This window comes from Trichogramma pretiosum, unplaced genomic scaffold (genome assembly GCF_000599845.2).
Source record: "Trichogramma pretiosum strain Unisexual culture from Peru unplaced genomic scaffold, Tpre_2.0 scaffold41, whole genome shotgun sequence".
Taxonomy (NCBI): Eukaryota; Metazoa; Arthropoda; class Insecta; order Hymenoptera; family Trichogrammatidae; genus Trichogramma; species Trichogramma pretiosum.
Window position 1 is genome coordinate 1,122,735 of NW_019640824.1, and position 16,102 is coordinate 1,138,836.

Consider the following 16,102-nt stretch of genomic DNA (forward strand, 5'->3'; position numbering starts at 1 on the left):
CATATTATTAATTCTTACAATTTGAATTATTTATTCAGTAGGACGAAAGTGGACGCTATATTATATATGATATGAAGTTAATGCCAAAGCTTTGTTTTGAAATAGTGAAATGCATGAAAGCATTGGTAAAAGTGTAGTTACTTTAAAGAACAGAAAACAACATATGCTGTCATGTTTTATTGCAGATTCAAAATTAATTATTTATAAATTTTACTAATATTTCTCTGTGTTCTTATATAAAATTTAAAATTTTTATAACAAGCATGGAAAATTATCAATTTGAAATATATAAGAATTGGATAAATCAAATTATTTAAAATTTCTAAAGCTCTTTCGATTACCTTACTTTGATTCTCAAAAAAATAATTTTAACTCATAAGTTTATTCATAAAATAAATCTTTTAGGCAAGGACAACTTTCAGCTGCAGGAATGTACATTATAACATTTATTCTTGCTATATGCTAGCAGTCTCTTGTAACTTGAATCAAATACAATTTCTTTAAGCTATCAAAGTGATTTTTACAAATAGATCGGTTTTCATGATTTTGTATTACTATATGAATAAATTTCTATATACAATTTTCCTTGAATTGAAACCAAAGAGCACAAAATATATAATTTTCTTTGTTAATAATTTCGTTCTTAAAACGAAATAAAAGAAATATTATGAAAGTAAAAACTAAGCGAGTATGTTTGAACTTAATTAAGAGTTGACCAGAGGAGAGTTGTGTTTATAAAATAAGCACTTCACAAAAGTACTTTTATGTCAACCCTAAGAATTTGTGTGGACGTATTGCTGGCAGTTTTACCTCATCTCAAAAAATGTGTTTTTATAAAAATGAAGTAAATCGTTATAAAAGGAAGATTTGGTCACAATTACTTCAAAACATGATGCTGATGCAACCAGTGCATAAAAACATTCTATTCATCGTCTTCTTTTATTTTTTCAGAATCATCGTCCATTTTTTCTTGATCATCATCAAGGTCTAAATCATCATTTGACAATTCCTTTGTTTCTGATTCAGATTGTTTTTGATCATTATCAGCCTCAGATAATCCATCTTCCAAACTGTATAGATAAAAAATATAAATAAGCGAATAAGATTATCAAGTAAAAGCTTATTCAAAAGCTTACCCATTATTATCTGTGCCGTCTTTGTCAGCTGATGGCTGAAAATTAATTTGGTTTTTCATTAATTAAAAATTATTTACAGGTAGAAATGTGTTTAAGTATAAGACTATTACCTCTCGACTAGAAGCATTTCCATTCTGTGGTTTATCTGACTTGTTTTCAGAATTTTCCTCTGGTAAAAATGAAACTCCTTTCAGGAATTTTTCTAGCTCATCCATCTCATTTGCCATATCAAAGTCTTCGTAATCCTAAATAAGATAAACCTTGGATTAAAATACTTCATACGGCATTTTCATCATCGACAATGAAACTTACACCACAGTAATCTTCATCATTAAAGATTTGTGGAGGTAATGGATACTTGCTGTCCCTAGCTGAACTATTAACTTGCATGTATTCTTTCTCAGCCTCCTTTCCAGGTTCTGTGATATCTATCACTTGAAAATCGACGCTCTTGCTCTCCAAAATCATCAAGACCCTCATCTGTCTCTTCTTCACCTGTCAAAATTGAAGATGACATCATGAATAATAAATTCATCAACAATCAATTGATCGAAGCCGAGGCGTGCGCCGTAATTTTATCCCAGTCTATCATCGTAGTCGTCGCACGGGCTAATATAAAAAGTGTTTTAGTAGTGCGCGACGATGACGGCAAACGTATACGACAACAGTACAAGGCATATATATAATTATTCAGGCAGCTTAAGCTCGGGAGAGACAGAAAAACGAGCAACGCGCGCTTCTCTTCTATAGTATATATCTGGTAGTTAACAAAATAAGATTGTGCGAGAATACGCGCTATGTGTGTATCGGCACCGAAATACACACATATTCTCTCAACGCGACGAGAAAGAGAAAGAGAGAGAGAGAGGTAGAAACTCGATCTATCTATCACACAAATTGTGAGCATCATCTTAGATCAAGGACGGAGAAATCGTCTCTCGAATGCATCCCGACGCTTTATGCACACTGCTCAGGTGCAACAGCACTGAAAATACAGATAAATGGAAAACTTACTTCCTTGTTGCCGCTGATGCCCGACACATAGACTTTTATGACCATGATGACGAATGCGACGACGATACGGATGTATATAGATGTATTTATTGGCGGCGGCCCCCTTTTTTAAAAGGCCTCCTCGCTTTATGTGTTATGTATATATTACAAGATCTGACAAACGTCGGAAAAATGTATGTTGCGAGTTTGTATCCCTCTGCGCCAGGAGCGAAGAGTGTTCGGCTTTCTACACTTGGAGCGTATATGTATCAAATTACGCCTCGTTGCACCGATAACACTACAACAATTGAAAACAAAAAAAAAACAACAGTTCACCACGCCGAACAGTGAGACATATACACCTCCAACTTATTCTTATTTGATGTATACGTATATACACGCTGCTCTGCAATAGCTATAATAGCAAATTGCACACGAGAGAGGCGAAGCAGCGCTAAAGCAGCTGGGGCTGCTTTTCAAAGTATACAGCCAGAGCGAACACGGACGGGGCACGCACACACGCAAAAAAAAAACGACAGAGACGGAGAACGAGAAAGAGAGAGAGAGAAATCTGCTACGCGCAAAGCGTCGAATGACTGAAGGCACGAGTGGGAACGAACGAGCGACACACACCCTGTATATTATAAGCGGCTGAGTAATATCGCGGCTGCGAAGCGCTGCAGTTTTTTTTTTTGCACACACATGCGTATGGAGCGGTGCGCCACGTTCGGCGATTCAAAAAAGAATTTGCGGTTCCGAGTTGCACGATGCATCTATACTAAATTCCATATCTCGAAATCATTGATTTATTCAAGTGAATTTTTCACTGCATTTCTCTAGATCATAGCAAAAGTATTCCAAACTATATCTGTTTTTTCAAGTGATCAAGCCACAGTTTTTCAATTGTTGCATAATTTGTGTTCATTGTGTAAAGAAAACAATTAGTGAAAATTATGAATTTTCATTTTTTTAACCACCTTACTGTAAAAATAGGAAAATATTTTCAATGGCCAAGTTGTTTTATAATAAAAATATAGAGGGAAAATTTGGCTTTTTAAAAGAATTTTTATTATTAATGTAAAATTCTTAATTGTAACCAAGGCTGTTAATAACAGCAGTGTAAGGAGCAGCCCTTTGAGCAACAGCCTCTCCAGCCTTCTTTGTGATTTTCTGTAAAAAATATTAAAAAATTTAGTCAATACTCAATAGTTGGATTTTCAAATGATTTGGATTTTCAAAGCTTATATTTACCTTAAGTCCGTTTCTCTTTTGGACTTCCATGATGGATTTGACACGTCTCTTGTTCTCCAATGTGCGGACAACAGCCTTGTATTTCCATCCAACTTCGTGAGACAGACGTCCAACATGACAGTACTGTGAAAAAGTATGACATTTAGTTTTGTTTTCTTCCAATTAGTTGTAAATCAAATAGAATTAAAATTATTGAAAACTCAGTAGAAGTTGTCATCAAATTGGGCTTGCCAATAATCAGGCGCAAATTACCAAAACATCATTGAAATACTTTTAGTACAATTTAAATATATCTCATAAAAAACATGAATAATTACCTTTCTGCCTGGCTTTAAGCACATGACTCTCATTGCTCCAGGAACTACTACTCGCTTTCTCCTGTCGTAAGGTGGTGGGCAGCCTTCGTAGGCCTTCAACCTTCTCAAAGCATCTTTGCCTCTTGCGGTTTTATGTGGGACCATTCCTAGTAAAAATAGAGTTGATTAGAATTATGCATAAACCAATTATCATATTACATCAGTAGTTATAGAAAATTCATCCTCATACATTTTTTTGTTTCATAGCCATCAAATAATGTAGGTAAATCAAATAATCATTGGATGAGCTCTGATAGGAATTATTTTCAAAAATTGCATACAAACCTCTAACAGTCTTGAAGAGGATCTTCGATGGGGCCCTGTAGTGGAAAGGTCCACGAGCAGGGTTGACGTTACATCTCTTACGGAGGAACGACAAAAACTTCAACTTGTTCCTATAAGAAAATAATATAAAATAATTATAGGAAGTTCAACACATTTTAATATTTTTTAAATAGCCTTAGAGCCTTCATAAGTTTTTCTTGTTTCATGTATTATCAAATAATGTAGGTAAGAAATATAATAATCATGTGCATCATGCCAGTTGATAAAAAATTGTTGTGCAAAATCAATACACAATCATAATAATGAATTGGATTCAAATTGTACAAAGTGAAAACTGTATAAGTTATTTAACTCACCTGAAGAAGTTGCCAGAGATGTTAAGTTGTTCGCAACGAACAACTATAACTTTGTTGCCTTCCAAAATAGTTTTGGCGATTTTGGCGGCCAAGCGGCCGAGCAAATGGCCACGGCCATCGATAAGGATCGGCTGCAAAATAATAAAAAATGTAAGATTAGTATAAAGCAAGTCAACAACCTGTAGTAAGTATTAGAAAAAGTAGGTTATGTTTATGATGTGTTACAACAAATCTTCATGTTCAAGAAAAGTAAGTGCAAGAACTTTGGAATACGGTGATAAAAAACTATTACGTAATTTTTTAATACTTTGCACTATTCATTAGTTCAAGATCGTAGTTTTAACAACTAAAAGTTGCTTCTACTGTTACCGTAAGACACGTGCATCAGAGCATACATCTGCACGTCCGGCAAATAGTTCAAAATTTCAAATAAATGCGATTACTTATACGGTAGTTGTTGGATTATACTAAAGGAATTGATAAGACGTTCAATTTATCATAAGGGCCGTAATAAAAAGTGTTAAAATGTTTAAATAATTAATTAAACGTGGCCTCGCTAACCTTCTCGCTGAACCCCGTCATGGCTGTCGAAGAAACTTAAGAAAGAGAGTCGGTTTGCGGGCTGCGGACTAGATAAAATGGATTCTCCGGTAGCGCCATCGCGACGTTCTCCGCAAGCGCACACGGAGTTTCGGCACCAATTACAAATGAACCTTATATGAGCTGAAAAAGTAGATATTTAAAAGAGAAACAAAAGCAAAAATTATTATAAAATCAGAAAAATTTTTACTCGGTGTTAATTTAATGGTTAAAAAAGTATAATAAAAATTAGAGGAACTTGTACATTTTGTTCGAATTCTGATTGACCACTGAAAGCAAACGAACTTATAACATCTTTCTATTTGAACCTTTTCGAGCGTTAACGAATACAAAACCACTCGAATGTACACATCAGCAATTAAAGTTTAATAAAAAATCGCACAAGTTCACGGAAGTCAAGCGCGAGGAGTGACGAGCCTCGCGTATAATATAATGCGCATGTGGATGTGTTGGCTTATGTACCTATCATTTACACGCACACGCGATCGCTGCAGCTTCGACAAAAAACCGCGCGAGCAACGTTGCGTGTGAAAAGGAGCATCAAGTTTCCTGCTGCTAGCGGCTCGTTCAACATTAACTGACATTGCCAAGTACTTTAATATCTACTGTTCGCACGCTTTATGTCTACCTTACTTTATTTCTTTAGCAGACTTGTATATTTAGCTATTTTTACCGGTAAATGAAGATCTCCTCGCGTCGACTAACGAGATGATTAATTGACGACCTTTCGCATTTCCCAAGCGACTCATTTTTACTCTACCTATTTCCCATCGTACAAATGCCGGTTTTTTTGCCGATTCTAGGGCTTAATTCGTGTTTACCGAAGCAATTAAGACACGAAGAATTAATCCACGATGGAAAAAGAAAAAAGGGTAGTTTCTGTTTGAAGTACGAAATTAACATTTATTCTTTATGATATTGAATCGTAAGAAAAAAGACTTGATTTCATTTTTTATATCGGTAATTTATTTAAAAACTCATGAGCATGCGAAAATTATTACAAGAAATTAAATTTAATCAAACTCGCGTGAATAACTCTATCCACTGGCTCTGCAGTCTCCCATGGCCCATCCAACTTGTTTGTAGCAAAATCCCGAGCAGCAATTGCCCAAGCTGCCGTCGGGTTGGCAATGACCTCCGTTGCCGATGCAGGCGGATGCACTCGGGGCCTGCAGGACCAGAATAACTGCGGCGGCTACGAACAGCAGCAAAAGGGCACTGAATGACTTGAAACCGGCCATTGTCGATGTCAGGGCTTTTTCTATTACTGCGGAAATGAAATATTTTAGCTATACATAAATTCTTGAAATTATGACTTTTGCAAATGTACTTACTTTATTCAAGAGCGACTTGATGCAAAGAATAATTTCAAACTCGGAAGATGAACGAGTTTATATACCCTTATTCTCTCGTTGTAAAAGTAATCTCCCACTTCTGTAGAACAGCAAAGCGATCCAAATAGAGGTAAAAAATCAAAGCGTCTTTGAGTTTTTCCCGCTCGAATTATTATGTACGTACTTTATCCTCAAAGAGTGTAAATTACACCGAGTGCGAATGTGTATTTACGCTACTTAAAGAGTACGTTTTTTATACGAATTATTTTTGAGCTATAATCCAATAAGTTTTAAAGAAAAATCCACTCGCGTGAGCAGCGTATTCAGAAAATTTCCATGTATTCGGATTTTCCAGTTTTCTTTTCAGGCATGTAAATAATAAATCACATTTTCCGCGTTGAATTAGAGTATCTCTTTGATCATTGACAGTTTCCTTATGAAAATACCGTAAAGATACGTATTTTCATCTGTCTAACTTTATTTGTTTAACTAAGGCTTCAACTATTTTACGCTTTTACCTCCTTACGCAGATTTTAGCTTATACTTTTACATATTTGACGAAAATGTTTACAACTCCATTGCGTTTGCAATCATTCCTATGCGCCTTATCGGGCAACGACTTAAATTTTTCTATCAAGAATCATACTAAACTATAGATAAGAGTAAATGGGGAAAAAATTATTAGCAATTAACATTTTTGATTAATTAAATTTTCAAAAAATAAAACAGTTTTGTAGGTGAAAGGAATATATTTCCAATTTGGATTATTTAAATTTTTTTAAGTCAAAGCCCAACTAAAAATTTTCGCAAAAAGTTTCAAATTTATAAATAAAGCTTTATTGAACCATTGAAGAGATTCTGTAGTAAATATTATGGAACAGATCATTTTGCATGCAGATTTTAAAATAAGTAAGTAGATCAAATTTGGGATCAAAATACTGGAAACCCTTCTCTTTTTTCGTTTGGTGGTTGCGTATACTATTTTTCATGAACCTTCCAGCAGAATTCAACTTTTTCTTTTTAGCTGCAGGGCCGAAAAGCTTAGTTTTAGCATGAAAAATTACACATGGGAAAAAACGGAAGCCCCAGAGTAAGCGTTTATTTGCTAATTTTATGCGCTCTGAGACTTTTATATTTTTTCCGGCTTAGTGCAGTAGTATACTATTTTGAAACTTTGTCAAATTTACTAAATATTTTTATATACCATCCAATTTATTTTTATAGTCCATCAATTCGAAGGATAAAATATAGGATAAAAGTAAGGGTATTTCAGACCGATTATGTATGTTCATCACGCTTTATAATATTCTTTATTTGATTAAGCATAAGAGAAAGGAGTGTACAATTTTTTTTTTGAAAAGTGATGTACTGAAATAAAGCTCTGAAATATTTGCATGATCTTAATTATGCTTTGGTAGTGTTTTTTATTCTTTCATTGTAAATCCATGATCGAAATGTTAACTTAAGTATATCGTTCAGTTTCAGAATTCTTTTGAATAATTTTAGAGTTGCAAGTTCATAAATAATCATATTTACTTTATTGCACAAAGTTTTTCATTACAGTAAAATATAATATTTGAAACATAAATAATAATTAAAACTTGGAATGCTCATGAGTTGGAGATTTAAATTAAACCTATAAACAATATATTATAAATTAAACATTGATTTATCTGCAATCGCCCATAGCCCATCCTTGCTGTTTGTAGCAGTTTCCAGAGCAACAATTGCCCATACTGCCATCGGGTTGGCAATGACCTCCGTTGCCGATGCAGGCCATAGCACTCGGAGCCATCATCATTATGACGGCAACTAAGGCGAACAGGACGAAAATGATACAAGATTTGAAGCTGGCCATTTTAGATTGGATCGTGTCGATCAAAGTTTCTGCTGTGGCATTAGTAACAGAAAAAGAATAATTATTGCAAGAAAATTATTAAAAAATGAAAGTAAATTACATTTAAAAATAATTTAATTCTTTTTTACTACTCACGTTGATGAAGATAAGGCGTAGTAATACACTGCAGAATGAAAATATGAAGAATTTAGAGAGCTTATATACAATTTTCAAAGCTTCCGTTTATGATCCCCTCTTGAGTTCAGGAATTTTTTTTTTTTTTTTGCCAATACTAATAGATATTGTAGTTGGGTTTTTCACATTCATCGTTTGACTGAACGATTATTTAATCGTGACAAAATTTTAAAATGCTAAGATAATTTCATAACAGTCAATACTCGGGAAAAAAATTTGCATCTCGAAACGGGAAACTGTAGGGTACTAGCACGCAAAAAGTAGCAAGAACAATTTTATTGGGAAAATTATCATTACGTCTCTGCTAAAGATTGTAAACGAATATTTTTAAGGGTCTATTTTTAAAAAGTATTAAACAAAATAATTTATTCGATTTGATGAAAAGTTGAAAAATGTCAACCAAAAAGTAAAAGGACCCTGAAGTTCCAATTACGTGATTGTCCATAAGCACTATTGATGCATAATAAATGATAAGATACTTTCATTATCGCTAGTATTGATATATTAAAGTTGTTATTTTAATTATTACATTACTATTACTATACTATATACTATATTATATTAGATTACGATTACTATAACGGATAACTTACTCAATTTTATAAAAATTGATGACGAGAAAAGATACTTTACGCATATAAGTACCGTCGTCCGCTGAACTTGTAATCAACTTCAATCGTACTACAAAAATGTAATTTCAACGTTTTTATTATTGCTCTTAAAACCGTATTTGAAAAATATGAAAACCCCGTGATGTGGATTATTGGTTAATTGATTTCTTTCGTGAATTTTATTCTAAAAATTTGCCATCTTTTTGTTTTGCATTTTATCAACGAGTCATCGACTTATTTGAACGTATCAAAATTACTTGACGAACATTTCAAGAGACCATATCACTTGTCAATTACGATCATCGACATCAATTAACAATCTCAATAATTTGCCTGTAATTTTATTCCAGATAACATATATTCTGCATCGAATTAATTACAGGTCTTTCCGCAACTTGGAATGGAAAATCTGTCTAAGCGCGTTTTCCTCAATCGGTCGCCTATCGAGCTTGTGCCTATGTTAAATATCTATATGCACGATTTTGATAAACTGGTGTGCAGCTGAGTGCGGTACACATAGGCGATGATGACGCGCTCATAAAACAGAAGTTGTACCGCTCGATCGGTTGACGATTGCACATATTATATGGATGCAAATAAGATTTCGGGGTGGGAGAGGGATAAAAACTGGACGAAAACTATAATATAAATTGCTTCGATAGATCGAGGAATTATCACTGCACGATAACGTTACGCGTTGATCGACATCATAATTACTCCATCCTCGACGTGAGTATATAATTTGAGATTTTTCTTATTAAAATTATTTCACGATCCAATCCATCAAATCTCGATTTTTTTACAGAAAAAGGGTGTACCCAAGAAATCGCAAGAAATGGCCAGTTTGAAATCTCTGTACGCCCTCCTCTTCGTTGCCCTGGTGGCCGTGGCGATGCTCGCTTCGAGCGCGTCGGCGTGCCTTCCAGCCGGCACCCCCTGCGTTTACGACCCCAGCGGGGCCACCTACGCCGACTGCTGCTCCGGCTTTTGCCTGCAGCAAATGGGAGCGTCCGCCGGTGTCTGTGCCGATCGTTGACAAAATTAAGCAACCGATTGACAAGATATTATAAAACAACAATTTTTTAATAAAAGATTATTTTTCACTAAAAGTTATTTTACTTATAATTCAGTGAAATTCCATCCTCGTGATTTCGAATATGTATCTATGTGAAATATTTAACTCAATCTGCAGTCAATGACAGAAAATTTTTTTCTTCAGCACTGAAATTTTTAAAATGAATCATGGTGGATTGAAGAAATCATAAATCTGCCCTTTTTCCATTCGCAATATTTTTAATTTACCACTTGCTAAAAAGAATGTTCATCTTATATAGGAATGATCAAATTAAACTTTTATCCGTACGCCATAATACAAATTTTCCAATATCTATATATTGCGGCCTAACGATCTGAAAGATTTTTGTACGTGCCTTGCTATAATGACGCTCAAATATCTAAACTAAGCTCAGTAATAGAAAAATAATAAGGTGTGGCAATCGCGCGCGGCACAAGTAGACACGATACTTTTTATTTTTAATCACTGGTGATGGCAAACGAGCCGTTTGACAGTGGCACGCGCTCATACATACAGTCTGTTATGTTGCACACGTCATTGCGGCCTAAAGCGTATAGTATACACACAGTACTCGAGTCGTGTATGTATTTTTCTGCAGCACAGGTAGTCGTGCGAAGCGCATGATCGAAATTTGCAGACCACATTCGTCGTGATTCGCGGCCCCAAGCAAACACTCGGCGCGCTCGCGATCATCTGACATAATAATAATCTCTGCCCGCGAGTGCAAATATAAAAAATCGCTCGCAACAACGACCCGACCTCGTTTCTCGAATGTGATCCTCTACGTGTAACCCAGTGTAATCCAATTCAATAAATAGTGTCAATTAATCGTCGAAATGAGTCTGGTTCTGTGTGCTGCTGGTCTGCTGCGTACCAGCCGAAATCCAAAAATCGCCAATTTGACCTTCGCCACCAGCTGCATCGTCAAGCACTCCCTGCTGACTGCCAAAAACTCAAGTGCACTCTTGCATCTCATTAAGCACGATGCCTATGTCATTACCCGAGTAAGTATTATGACAGCTCTCTCGACGACACATTCTCGTTTCTTTCTTTTCTCGTCGTGGCTTTGATTGAGTTTCATTCTATTTTCGAGAGGTTAGCTATGTGCAAAGTTATCAACGTGCTTTTTCACTCAGAAAATGTTGACAGAAGATGAAACGTTCAAAGCTGCTACTCATGATAATCGATTGAGTTTCTTTCTCAACTACCCGTAACTCTTGCCATTTCTGCAGATTTAATTAGTATTTGCCGTCGAAAATCATGGGTCGCACAGCAAGAAAACGTCGTAGCAAAGCCAAGGAAACTTTGACCAACATTTCTGCAAATGACAATGAAATATATAGAAACTTGAAAGCTTGGATGATAAGTTTGGATTGGCGTGAAACATGTAATTTAGTTCCTCATGTGTTTGAAAATACAGGAAGAGGTTTGATGACATTAGATGAGATAGTAGCTGATCAGGCTATTTTGCAAATTCCTAAGTCAATCCTTGTTACAACGCATACTGTGGCAAAAAGTCCAATTAATAGACTATTTTCTCAAAATAAGGCCTATACTGCTCAGTCTATACTTTCTGTATTTTTAATTTATGAAAGTCATGTGGGTAAATCTTCAAGTTGGAAACCCTACCTTGATACGCTACCTAGATCTTACAGTAATCCAGAATTTTGTTCAAAAACAGAAAAATCACTTTTTCCTCAATTTATTAAGACTGAAGTAGAAAAAGTATCTGGACAGTTAAAATTAATGTACATGACGATTATAGAATCAATCAAACTATTGTATCATCAAAAATGTGATCACTGTAATGATTCACTATGGAATATTTTCACATATGAAAAATTCAAATGGGCTTTTTTTACTGTCAATACACGAGCTATTTACATGAATAACAAAAAAGGTTCCTCAGCATTTAATATAATAGGTAATGATGATTTAGCTTTGGCACCCTTTTTAGATTTATTTAATCACACCTGTGAAACTGTTGCTGATGCTCAGTTGATTATGGATTCAAGTGGTTACGAATTTTATCAAATTAAAGCTCTAAAATCATATTCACCAAAGATGCAAGTTTTTATTAACTATGGAGCTCATAGTAGTTTAAAATTATATTTGGAGTATGGATTTTTTATACCTCAAAATCCGCTAGACCAAGTGTTTTTTAAATTGGAAAATATACAAAAATGTTATAAAATCTCAAAATTAGCTGCAAACTATTTAAAATCATACACTAATGATCAAGCTCTGGCTTTTACCATTGATGGATTAAATTACTGTGCCAAGAATGCATTATTTATTGTTACCTCAAAAATATGCAAAGAGTCTTATTGGAAAGATAAAATTTATTGTGAAAAATTTGAAGAAGGAGATGCAAAATTAATCACAGAGCTAGGTCTCGAAATTTTGAAACATAAAAAAAATGAATATGAAACATACTTAACTAAAATGAAAATAGTTAGGTTCAAAACGTTGAGCTTTTACATAGCTTGTGATTTAATAAATAATTATATAGCTTTAATGAAAAAATGTAGCGATGCATTACAATTATAATTATAATTTTTAAAGTAACTAATGTATATATTGATTAAACTATGTAAAATCTCAATAAATTTGTATTTTGTTTTTTAAATAAAATTTTATATTAAAAAAATATCAACTCTATTATTTATTTTCATTACTTTTAATTATTTTCAGAGTTGCAGCGGCAATGTCATTGATAGAGCACAGAAAAAGAAAAATATTCCTCAAACGAAACCCATAGTAACACCAGTAAAGCAGGCATCAGTTGTAGCAAGTATTACTGGAGGAAAACCAGCTCAGCAGAAGAGAAATTGTTTTCATCCTGGAGCTTCCAGTTTGAGCCGAGAAGCGTTTAAAATTGATGCACCAAAAGTTGCACCAAAAGATATGCTAGGTGCTATGTTCAATTTTATATGGCCCAAGGTAATTTAAATAAGATCTTGTTTCTTGCTTGATTTTATTTACAAAACCAATTATTTATCTTCTATGTTTTTGCAAAATAGGACGAACCAGAAATAAGGAACAGAGTCAAAGTTGCTTTAGGTCTACTTGTTAGTGCTAAGTTGCTAAACGTTTCGGTCCCATTTCTCTTCAAGTATGCAGTTGACTCTTTTGGTCCAGAAAATGCAGCTGCCCTTGCAACTGCTCCAGATACAGTTGCAACTGTTGGAACTGCCTTGCTGGTTGGATGTAAGAAAAATTATCTCAAGATTAACGTAAAAGATTATACAATAAATATATTTAATAATTATGTTAATTTGATTATAGATGGTATTGCTCGTTGTGGAGCATTTGGATTTAATGAACTACGAAATGCTGTTTTTGCCAAGGTCGCGCAACATTCTATTCGAAAAATTGCCAGAAATGTATTTTTACACCTTCATAAACTTGATCTCGCGTTTCATCTTAGCAGACAAACTGGAGCACTATCTAAAGTAAATTTTGATGATTTCTTTTCATATCATATGTAAAACCAGTATAATTTTATAATTTAATAATTATATGTATAATTTTCACAGACAATCGACAGAGGTAGCAGAGGTATCAACTTTGTTTTAACAGCGATGGTGTTCAACATTGTGCCTACTATTTTCGAATTAACATTAGTCAGTACTATATTGGGTATGAAGTGTGGTGCTGAGTATGCAGGAGTTGCGCTTGGCTGTGTCGGTACATATGCTCTGTTCACTCTTGCCATAACTCAGTGGAGGACGAAATTCCGAGTTTACATGAATAAAGCCGAAAACGAAGCTGGAAATAAAGCTATCGATTCGCTTATTAATTACGAGACTGTTAAAGTAAGAGTAAATTTCGTTAATCTCTAAATTTCAACATTGCTATATTTTATTTCCATTATTTCTATTCCAGTACTTTAATAACGAAAAATTCGAAGCTGAAAGGTATGACGCATCGCTTAAAAAATATGAAGCGGCTTCATTGAAAACGAGCACAAGTTTAGCATTGCTTAATTTTGGACAGCATGCAATCTTCAGTACTGCCTTAAGTTTAATCATGGTTTTAGCTGCTAGAGACATTGTTCAAGGTATGTATATTGGATTGAAAATTGACCATAAAGAATCGAAAGATTTACAGAATTATAAATTTTAGGTAACTTAACTGTTGGAGATCTAGTGATGGTCAATGGGTTACTCTTCCAATTATCGATCCCCCTAGGATTTTTAGGATCAGTTTACAGAGAAGTACGACAAGCTTTTGTAGATATGCAAACAATGTTTGCACTAACCATGACTGACCCTAAAATAAAAGTAAGTTAACAACGTCTACACTTGAAATTTTATTTGATAAAGATTAACTGTGAATTTTATTTCTTGACGTTATAGAACAAAGTCAATACACTGCCTTTCCACGTAGTTCCGCAAAATTCGGAAATTATTTTTGACAACGTAAACTTCCAGTACATTCAAGGAAAAAATATTCTTAATGACTTATCGTTTACGATTTCTCCTGGGAAGAAAATTGCGATCGTTGGTGGCTCTGGTTCAGGGTTCGTATTGATTAAACAACCTAGCAAGAATAAATTACAATCTGCTCATCATTTTTTTTTGTTTTTGCAGCAAAACGACATTGATAAGACTACTCTACAGATTTTTCGATCCCGATTCTGGTCAGATATTGATCAACGGCAAAAATATTCGCGACGTCGACGTAGACGAACTGCGACGTGCAATATCCATAGTTCCTCAAGATTCCGTACTTTTCCATGAATCTATCTTTTACAATTTGCATTATGGTAACTTATCGAAGTCAGAGGAGGAGGTTTACAAAGCCGCCGAGATGGCGAATCTGCACGAGTCCATTCTAGGGTGGCCGGACAAATACAACACTCAAGTCGGCGAGCGGGGATTAAAATTGAGCGGTGGTGAAAAGCAAAGAGTCGCGATCGCTCGAGCCATTCTCAAGGGTAGTCCGATACTCGTGTTCGACGAGGCTACCTCATCTTTAGACTCGATTACCGAACAGGTGAGTTGACTTTTATTTTTTTTTGCTTTCATCATCAATTACGTCTTCATCGTATCGACGAAACTAAACAATATTTTGTCTTTTTCTGCAGCACATACTGCAAGCTCTGAGACGCGCCACAAGTGGAAAAACGTCGATCGTCATTGCTCATCGTTTGTCCACGGTCATGGACGCCGACGAGATTTTCGTTCTGAACGGCGGCCGCATGGTCGAACGTGGCAAGCATCACGATCTGTTGAAGATACCGAATTCCTATTACAGTAGACTGTGGGACGCTCAACATTTGGACGCTTTCGAACAAGAGCAGACCCAACAGCAGCAACAGCAGACGTGAATCGTGTGATGATTTTATCCTTTTAATTATAAATACCACATGTACAGAGAGAATATGTATGATAATTGTTATAAAAGTATCGTGGTTACTTGTTGTTAATTTTAATCTAGCGTAACAGATATTTATATGTGTAAATCAATGTTGTAAATACTCATTCATGTTGTTCTTTTTATCTTTGAACGATGTCGTTCTTCAGACAACATTAAAGAATAAATTAATTTTTTTGAAAAAAATGTGCTTAATTTTTCTCGCGAATGAATAATGAACTAATAAGTAAAATAGAAGAATTAATAGTTTATGAGCGCAAGTCGAGCGTACATAGCTAAAAATACCGATCGGAATTCCAATACAAAGACGTACGGCAGCAGCAGCAGCAGCATAATTGAATCGCTATTTTCCCGAATAGAGAACACGATTCCATTCGATACACCCACATGCACCTGCAATGCATAGAGCAGCCGTGAATGCGTGTTTACCTCTTGAAGCATCCCCTTGGCAACCGATTCTCCTCGTATCATAATACACAGTACGATGACGCGATACAGCCGGTGTCGCGCGGCACAGGTGTTGCGAAAATAAAATCTCGGAAATTTAAGTGCGCGACAAAAAGGAAAACACGATAAACGGTCCTGGAAATCCTGTCGGTGAAATTAGCGATGAGTCCGGGGTCCGGCGATCTTGGGACAGCGCGGAACACGATCGTCGAAGATGCGCAGCAGTCCCGATTGGGATCTCGCA

At 35.1% G+C, this 16,102-nt stretch overlaps 4 protein-coding genes across 4 annotated transcripts; 1 reads left to right on the top strand and 3 right to left on the bottom strand.

The window, feature by feature from the left end:
- Nucleotides 1-423: 423 nt before the first annotated feature.
- On the bottom strand, nucleotides 424-2,732 carry LOC106656696 (SH3 domain-binding glutamic acid-rich protein homolog). The gene is made up of 5 exons (XM_014377787.2): nucleotides 2,151-2,732; nucleotides 1,449-1,631; nucleotides 1,247-1,381; nucleotides 1,137-1,171; nucleotides 424-1,070 (listed from the first exon to the last, which is right to left on the bottom strand). The coding sequence occupies exons 1-5, from the start codon at nucleotides 2,193-2,195 to the stop codon at nucleotides 923-925; spliced, it is 546 nt and encodes a 181-aa protein (XP_014233273.1). The 5' UTR covers nucleotides 2,196-2,732; the 3' UTR covers nucleotides 424-922.
- A 442-nt stretch (nucleotides 2,733-3,174) lies between these two features.
- LOC106656649 (60S ribosomal protein L13a-like) lies at nucleotides 3,175-5,044 on the bottom strand. The gene is made up of 6 exons (XM_014377719.2): nucleotides 4,939-5,044; nucleotides 4,378-4,508; nucleotides 4,022-4,131; nucleotides 3,698-3,843; nucleotides 3,381-3,503; nucleotides 3,175-3,299 (listed from the first exon to the last, which is right to left on the bottom strand). Exons 1-6 carry the CDS (start codon nucleotides 4,957-4,959, stop codon nucleotides 3,216-3,218), a joined length of 615 nt encoding a protein of 204 aa, XP_014233205.1. The 5' UTR covers nucleotides 4,960-5,044; the 3' UTR covers nucleotides 3,175-3,215.
- Nucleotides 5,045-7,604: 2,560 nt separating this feature from the next.
- LOC106656667 (antimicrobial peptide Alo-2-like) lies at nucleotides 7,605-8,347 on the bottom strand. Its single transcript, XM_014377743.2, has 2 exons — nucleotides 8,305-8,347; nucleotides 7,605-8,201 (listed from the first exon to the last, which is right to left on the bottom strand). The coding sequence occupies exon 2, from the start codon at nucleotides 8,167-8,169 to the stop codon at nucleotides 7,981-7,983; it is 189 nt and encodes a 62-aa protein (XP_014233229.1). The 5' UTR covers nucleotides 8,170-8,201; nucleotides 8,305-8,347; the 3' UTR covers nucleotides 7,605-7,980.
- Nucleotides 8,348-10,592: 2,245 nt separating this feature from the next.
- LOC106656630 (ATP-binding cassette sub-family B member 7, mitochondrial) lies at nucleotides 10,593-15,591 on the top strand. Its single transcript, XM_014377696.2, has 10 exons — nucleotides 10,593-11,033; nucleotides 12,724-12,972; nucleotides 13,053-13,239; nucleotides 13,318-13,484; nucleotides 13,569-13,847; nucleotides 13,918-14,092; nucleotides 14,158-14,315; nucleotides 14,391-14,554; nucleotides 14,625-15,030; nucleotides 15,122-15,591. Exons 1-10 carry the CDS (start codon nucleotides 10,866-10,868, stop codon nucleotides 15,362-15,364), a joined length of 2,196 nt encoding a protein of 731 aa, XP_014233182.1. The 5' UTR covers nucleotides 10,593-10,865; the 3' UTR covers nucleotides 15,365-15,591.
- Nucleotides 15,592-16,102: the final 511 nt, after the last annotated feature.

Excerpts from the sequence above, each read along its gene's own strand:
- LOC106656696 (XM_014377787.2), bottom strand. The coding sequence starts at position 2,195 with ATGGTCATAAAAGTCTATGTGTCGGGCATCAGCGGCAACAAGGAA. Across the intron at positions 1,632-2,150 it reads GCATCAGCGGCAACAAGGAA|GTGAAGAAGAGACAGATGAG; the intron begins GTAAGTTTTCCA and ends CAATTTTGACAG. Across the intron at positions 1,071-1,136 it reads GACGGCACAGATAATAATGG|TTTGGAAGATGGATTATCTG; the intron begins GTAAGCTTTTGA and ends TTATCTATACAG.
- LOC106656649 (XM_014377719.2), bottom strand. The coding sequence starts at position 4,959 with ATGACGGGGTTCAGCGAGAAG. Across the intron at positions 3,504-3,697 it reads GCTTAAAGCCAGGCAGAAAG|TACTGTCATGTTGGACGTCT; the intron begins GTAATTATTCAT and ends ACTTTTTCACAG. Across the intron at positions 3,300-3,380 it reads AAAAGAGAAACGGACTTAAG|AAAATCACAAAGAAGGCTGG; the intron begins GTAAATATAAGC and ends TATTTTTTACAG.
- LOC106656667 (XM_014377743.2), bottom strand. The coding sequence starts at position 8,169 with ATGGCCAGCTTCAAATCTTGTATCATTTTCGTCCTGTTCGCCTTAGTT.
- LOC106656630 (XM_014377696.2), top strand. The coding sequence starts at position 10,866 with ATGAGTCTGGTTCTGTGTGCTGCTGGTCTGCTGCGTACCAGCCGAAAT. Across the intron at positions 14,555-14,624 it reads GTTGGTGGCTCTGGTTCAGG|CAAAACGACATTGATAAGAC; the intron begins GTTCGTATTGAT and ends TTGTTTTTGCAG. Across the intron at positions 15,031-15,121 it reads TAGACTCGATTACCGAACAG|CACATACTGCAAGCTCTGAG; the intron begins GTGAGTTGACTT and ends CTTTTTCTGCAG.